Source organism: Austrofundulus limnaeus, unplaced genomic scaffold (assembly GCF_001266775.1).
Source record: "Austrofundulus limnaeus strain Quisiro unplaced genomic scaffold, Austrofundulus_limnaeus-1.0 Scaffold15, whole genome shotgun sequence".
Classification (NCBI taxonomy): Eukaryota; Metazoa; Chordata; class Actinopteri; order Cyprinodontiformes; family Rivulidae; genus Austrofundulus; species Austrofundulus limnaeus.
The window spans coordinates 4155061-4162012 of record NW_013952417.1 but is presented as its reverse complement, the minus strand read 5'-3'; the positions used below and the strand labels follow the sequence as shown (position 1 = coordinate 4162012).

Below are 6952 nucleotides of genomic sequence, written 5' to 3'. Positions count from 1 at the left end.
AGAATAGAATAGAATAGAATAGAATAGAATACCTTTATTGTCATTACAACCGTGCGTAACGAGATTATAGCCACTCCCACAGCAGTGCAAATACACATTAAAAGAAACAAAAAGAATAAAGAGTAAAAGAATAAAATGAGATAAAACATGCCTACACACCTGCATGTATACATTCATGTATATACACTGCTCAAAAAAATAAAGGGAACACTTACACAACGCACACTAACTCCRGATCTTAATCAATGAAATATTTGCATTGAGTACTTTGTTCTGTACAGAGTTGAATGTGCTTCACAAAAGTTTGATTCACTTGGACTTAGCGTGCGTTGTTTAAGTGTTCCCTTTATTTTTTTGAGCAGTGTATATATGCATATACCTACATTTACACAACAATAAGAAATAAAAAAATAGCACAATGAGAGTCAGTTGAAAATGTAAAACTAAGGTAGAGGAAGGTAAAATGACATTATTGCACATTGTTTAAATATTACAAATTTTGTATATTAAGATATATGGATTATGCTGGTTTTGCAAGTGATCATTAACAAAATAAAGTGACATGTAAAGTAAAGGTGAGGAGGTTCAGTGATCATCTTCATGTTTGGATGGTTTAGAGGTTGAGTTGCTGCCCAACTCTCCTAACGAATATGTGAGCGTGTCCTGAAGAAAATACTGTTGTCCACTGGAGCGTTTATTTTTCTGTCATTTTATTTTATTTAATCTGATATCCTCTGTAAAGACTCCTTGGGTTTTATGAAAATTGCTATACAAACATCTTTTACTATTAAGATTTTAATTAGTAAGTTTGCATTCAGTAACAGCATCTGAAAARTGTGTTTCACATAATGCAACCTTGGGATAGCTCCATGTCATCTCAACAAAAACTACAGTATTAAGGATGATGTTGTTGTTTTGAACACGTGTTCATAAAGTGTTTGGATAATAGGTTTTTTTTAAGTGTATTTCTGACCTTTGGGAAAATCTTGGAGAAGCACTCATCTTCCAGCTCTGACAAACCAATATATGGGAGGAATACGTCTATAATGATCTTCAGTATACCTGTGGGATTGTTAATATTATATTGTTAAACATCTTTAAGCATAAACGGAGCATATGCTAGAATTTTTAAAAACAAATATGAAGCAAGCAAGACACTTACGTATATTATCATCCCAGCTGTGTGACTCAAAATGTAAAGCGTACAAGCYGTCAAGGAAAATAACACATTCCTTTTTTTTACTAAACGACTTTAACTATATAAGACTCCCAAATAATATTGCTGTTTAGACATAATTATTTTTGCATTACCTTTGATTTAGACATCATCAAAAGTTGACAGTATGTTACATAAAACTGGTCTGTGATCCATCAAATTAGCTAATATAAAACTGGCATGAGGACATTTACATTGGAGAGGATATGGTGAGTTTTGGCAGGACGGACTTGAGCTCCTGGCGACAGGTTTCCTGACTCCACCGGACCACCTCGTCCAGGAGAGAGGTGTTGGTCTGGGACATGATGAACAGACACCGCTGACCGTCAGCGCTGCTGCTGAGGGGAAGGAAAAGTTGGGAAACTGTGAGTGAATCACCGAAAATGATTCACTGCGGATTTACAGAGCTTTTTTTTTTTTTCTTGTGTTACAAATCGGGTACAGCTTCGACAACCTTAAAGAAACCTAGGTAGACGTCGTTAGCTTACTTGTGTGTTTATATTAGCATAACTTAGCTGATATTTATAAGATATGTAGCCTCTTACCTTAAATACAAAACCAAAAGCTTTTATCCACGGACATAAAATAAGATGATATCCCTATAAGTGAGGGTGTCCCAACGATGCCATGTTTTAAAAAGTAAAAATAGTAGAGAGTTTACGTTTGAGATATAAACCGCGCGCCGCAGTGCAAATCGGATGTGACGTTGTGACTGACGCGTCGCAGTTTTCTTTGCGCTGATTGGTGGACGTCAAAATGTCCGACCAATTGAAGGAGAGAATGTATTTGTTGTTTGTCAACAGAAGAACTGTATGAAATGTGTCATTCATTTGTTTTAAATTGTGTTTTTACCACTCCACATGTCCCGTGTTATATAATTAGTTATTTAACACGTTCAAATTTACAATTACATCACAAACACAAAACCTATTCTGATGTATGTCTTAGCAAAAATTAGTTTCTTTAAGTGTTCTACTAGTATACACTAAAAATGAGGCTATGTATTTGAAGTTTACTTTTATAAACTATATTTGATATACTTAAGAATAGTATAGTGACTTAAACTTATACTTAATAAGCTTATACTTGTACTTTGGTATAGGCTACCCACTACTTATTTCTGCCACAAAGTGCTGAAATTTTTTTAATTATCTTGATCTAAGAACAGAATAAGGTGATATCATTGACTACATCTAATGTGGCAGAATAAGTTTTTTTCACAACACACATTTGCTTTGAGGCATTATATGAACTTGTATGTTCAAAATCACATGGTGCTGGAGTTTAAAGGTTTACAGAAAATAGTAATTGTGCTTCATTGCATTGTCTTTATAAACATACACAGAAATGGGGAAACATTTGACTTGAATTTATTGATATTCAAGTCCCTTTTATAAAAGTTTGGCAATGGTGTTATGTACACAGCATTATCTGTTTCAGCAAGAACACATTTTGTTTTAATCATGTCAGGCCAGGCCAGACAGCATTAACAGTTTTAGRTTTTTAACCTCATGTATGAAAGTAATCTGTACTTTCATTTTATCTGTAAATCTTTACAGGCCTGCCTGATTTAGCAAGGATGGACCTCAACTAAAACACAGTATTTGGCACACGAACAAAAAGCAGATGACAGATGTAAATGTTTGTTTAAATGTGGACTAGATGTATATAACTAGTTCAATGGCTGCATACAGATAAGTATACTTGTGGTACACTTTAAATATATTTCAACAAACTAAAAATGTGTACAAGTATACTAGTAGTACATAGATGACTGTACTTGAATGTATAATTTGGTAGATTTAAAAATGCCTTAGTACACTTAAAGTATACTTTATATAAACAAAAAACATCCAATTTAGTCCAAATAAGTATAAAATCAGTATACTTTCTAGTACGCTACAAGTACGTGGTGCATAGTTTACTTACAAAGATATACTTAAATTATTCTCAAGTATGCTTATCAAAATGAACTTCAAGAATACAACCTTTATAGAGTCATCTAGGACAAGGCAAATCCAAAAAGAATTAATAAAAAAAACTAAAACAGATTTCTACTGAGTTTATTTTTTTACAGTTATTAATGCACATGGTCAAAATCAGTATTTTGCAGTGCATTATAGTCTACATTTATTCATGCCTACTTCTGGTTTGTTAGAACATACCAAGTCAATAAACACAGTTCATGTCTGTTTCAGCTAAGCTCTGCAGTCATTTCAACATTGAACAACACTGCATGTTGTTGAGGWGGTTTGGCTATCACGATGTAAAATACCAATAAAACTACCTTATAATAAAAGTCAATAAAAAGCTTCTAGCTGTATTTGAGGATGTGGTGCCCAATTTTACACATGCACATTAGCTGTAAAAAGGTAACTGAAGTCCATTTTTCATGGTTAAACACAAAACTTGGTCAAATAAAGTTACAATAACACGTTCACGTTTTACAATAAAACGTGAAAAAAAAAGAGCAGGAAAAGTCAGTCAGGCAGTGTTGCTGCAGCCACCAGAAAMACATCATTTCACCATATTAATGAGGATTTTACAACAACTTGGCCATTTGCTTTTTGGTTTCATGTTTTTCTCTTGTATAAAGACATGAAACCAAAAAGCAAATGGCCAGGTTGTTGTAACCCATATTACTAAAAGAATATTAAAAAGAAACTATCTAAATAACACATCACGTCATTGATAAGCCTTTTCCTGATTGGCCCTCACTACCTGGTGGGGAAGTGATTTGGTATGTTTTTTTTTCTTTTCCTTTTAAAATCAATATATTTTAAATTTTTCCTCATTTCCACTGTTTTCTGGTCATTGTTCYCTTTAATCAGGCTCCATAAAGAACTAATCTTCTGCGTTCCAGTCATTGGAGTTGTTTAACATTGCGTTGTTCATTAGCCCAGTTATCATTTGACAATCTATACGTTACATTGTTCCCACTTTGTCATCACTTTTGGCTGCACTGTGGCTGTGCAAGGTTCGAAATATACTGTACTTGTGTGACAATTGGATTTCTAGCATTGTTATCCCAAAATATAGTGCATTATGCCAAATTTCTTAAATATTAGAATGTTTTCTTCCAATTTTATTTATTTATTTATTTATTTATTTGTTTGTTTGTTTATTTATTTATTTATTTATTTTTTGCATTTGTAGGAAAGCACTTTACAGAAATCAAAGTTTGATGTAGTGGAGTAATAGAAGCCTTCAAAGGCAGATACTTTCTCAAGCAGTTTGCTTGAACTTTATTTTTAATTTTTTTTCTTGGTATTGTGCCTTTATACATATAATGTAGCCACCAAAAATCCCACGCTGTATTTCTAAGACATATATGTGGATACTGTAATAGTAGGCCTATTGTAACCCGGTCCACATGACCAAAGTGACTGGGAAATTACAGAAATAATATCCGCAGATTAAAAAGTGATTTTGTGTTTAGGCATGTGGAATTGCCATTGGCTCTGACCTATCTGACCCTGCCATTGTTTGGCTTAATTTGATTATACTTCAGGCACTGAGTAAAGTATGTTGCTGCTCCTTGATGTGGCAGTCTGAGGTGTGAGCTGCTGGCTCCAGGAAATGACTGACTTCTTGTTTGGGAAATAGGACTCCAAATTATTGCACTACAGCCACTTGGAGTACAAATGTCTGGACCCGTAGGTGAGTCAATGTATTTGTAAAAGCAAAATTAGTCTGACCTTGTTTAAACAACTTCAAATTTTAAGAATGAATAGAAAACAAACTAGTACCCTTACCTTATTACTATAGTAAGTGTTTATTTTTTTGTTTGCTTCAAATGTTTTATATTCATATTTATTAAACAAAAGAACAACTGTTACGTGTCAAGTTATGGCTCTACATGTTGATTTAATAAATATTTGTATTCACAAACATTTTTGAAATGGCAGTTTTATTACATTTGGGTAGCTATGATAGAAAACTTAATATAAATTAATAAATGATTGTATATGCAGAACTTATTGGCAGTAACGGTTGTTGTTACATACAAACCTCCAAGTGTTAATTCAACTAAATATTTAGTGCAGCTCACTGACATTATAAAAGGCATAAAATCAAAAGATGTGATCATGTGATGTGAGTATCAGTCACCTGGAGGCAGGACTCAAAAGCCTGAATTTGCCTGAAACTCTCAGACTGAAGAAGTCTCTTGGAAGAGAGACGAAACGTTTCATTAAAGAAGAACCCGTCCAGAAGACCTATACAATTTTTTTTCCTTTTGATTTTTTACCTGGATTACTGAGATGCATCAGGACGAAAATCAAAAGAGTTTGTGATTCTTGGTGATATCAATATGAATTGGGCTGATAAAACTTCCAAAGGCCTGAAAGCAATGTCTATAAACTTAGGGCTTCAACAGTTAATTAAAGTACCAACAAGATTTGGCAAGACATGCAATTCCATTTTGGATCTTATTTTCACAAATCGATCCTCCATTTATGGCATATCTGGAGTTATAAATACTTCAATCTCGGATCATTCACTTATTTATGTCATTGAGAAACCTACAGGTCATGTGCATAATTTCATTAAAAGAATTCCAAAATCAAAGTTACCCATGTTTCATGCTGAGATTGAGAATACTAACTGGAATGAGGGTATTTCTCTGTCAAATCCAAATCGCTTTTTGTCAAATTTTTATGATAAGTTGGAGACAATACAGGAAAAATATATTTCAACTTGTAAAGTTCCAGTCCAGAAAAATAAAATTCCATGGTTGAATGCCTCTATAATACATCTCATAAAGTTGAAAGCTTCTTCAATGAAAACTTATAGAATATCAAAAACTTCTGAAAATCGGTCTCGTTTAAACAGTTACCGAAATAAATGTGTTGCTGAATTACGCAAAGCCAAACAACAATATTTTAAAAATCTAATTATTTCAGCCCGTAAGAATCCAAAAATATTATGGGAAACGATTAAGTCAGTGACAGGTGAAAGTAACAATAAAACATTTAATAACAATTCACAAATCTCAGTAAATGGACTTCCTGTTTCTGATCATGAAAAAATTGCTAACTTATTTAATGAATATTTTATTTCTTCAGTAAGGACATCATTACCTGGACAAGCTAATAGTTTAAAGTTATTTAAATYTCCTGACACTTCAAAGCAATTTTCATTTTCTGAAATTTCACAGAGTGATGTTTTGAATACACTCCAYTCTCTAAATGGCTCACATGCATTTGACAAATATAAGATAGATATGGATTTCTTGAAAATGCATGCCAACACTTTTTTACCATTGTTTCATCATTTGCTTAATTTATGTATTGTGCAGTCTATTTTCCCTGATGCCTGGAAGTTTGCTCAGATTACTCCCATTTTTAAATCTGGTGATCCAACAGAAGTTTCAAACTATCGGCCAATTTCTGTTCTTCCTATTTTTTCTAAGTTACTTGAAAAAAACATTATTTAATCAACTACTTCAGCATCTAGAAGCTAATAATGTGCTAAGCAATAGCCAACATGGTTTCCACACGTCAAGGTCAACCATGTCTGCATTAATTTTATTCACTGAACAAATACGTGCTGCTTTGAACAAAGGTCAAGTAACTGGTGCTGTATATATTGATTTTCATAAAGCGTTTAACACAGTTGATCATTATACTCTCTTACAAAAATTGATTTCTTTTCAACTTTCATCATCTGCAATACAAATGTTTTCCTCTTACAGTGGTTTGCAAAAGTATTCATACCCCTTGAACTTTTCCATAT

At 33.1% G+C, this 6952-nt stretch overlaps 2 protein-coding genes across 5 annotated transcripts in view; one reads left to right on the top strand and one right to left on the bottom strand.

Moving 5' to 3' along the window:
* Positions 1-1895, bottom strand: part of firrm (fignl1 interacting regulator of recombination and mitosis) — a 17203-nt gene extending 15308 nt beyond the window's left edge. For 2 of the 4 annotated variants that reach the window (XM_014002958.1, XM_014002960.1), the window contains exons 1-4: positions 1762-1895; positions 1425-1554; positions 1163-1202; positions 974-1062 (exon numbers count right to left, since the gene is read on the bottom strand). In XM_014002958.1, coding sequence (XP_013858412.1) covers positions 974-1062; positions 1163-1202; positions 1425-1520 — 225 coding nt within the window. In that variant the 5' untranslated portion in view covers positions 1521-1554; positions 1762-1895. Of the gene's footprint in view, positions 1-32; positions 157-973; positions 1063-1162; positions 1203-1424; positions 1555-1761 lie in introns of those variants that run through there. The other 2 variants (XM_014002959.1, XM_014002961.1) reach the window with 2 other exon arrangements.
* The window catches only part of LOC106513909 (E-selectin), a 22490-nt gene continuing 17105 nt past the window's right edge, over positions 1568-6952 (top strand). Inside the window, exon 1 of the mRNA XM_014002966.1 lies at positions 1568-1581. The gene's annotated coding sequence lies outside the window, so the exon portion shown is untranslated. The remainder of the gene's footprint in view (positions 1582-6952) is intronic.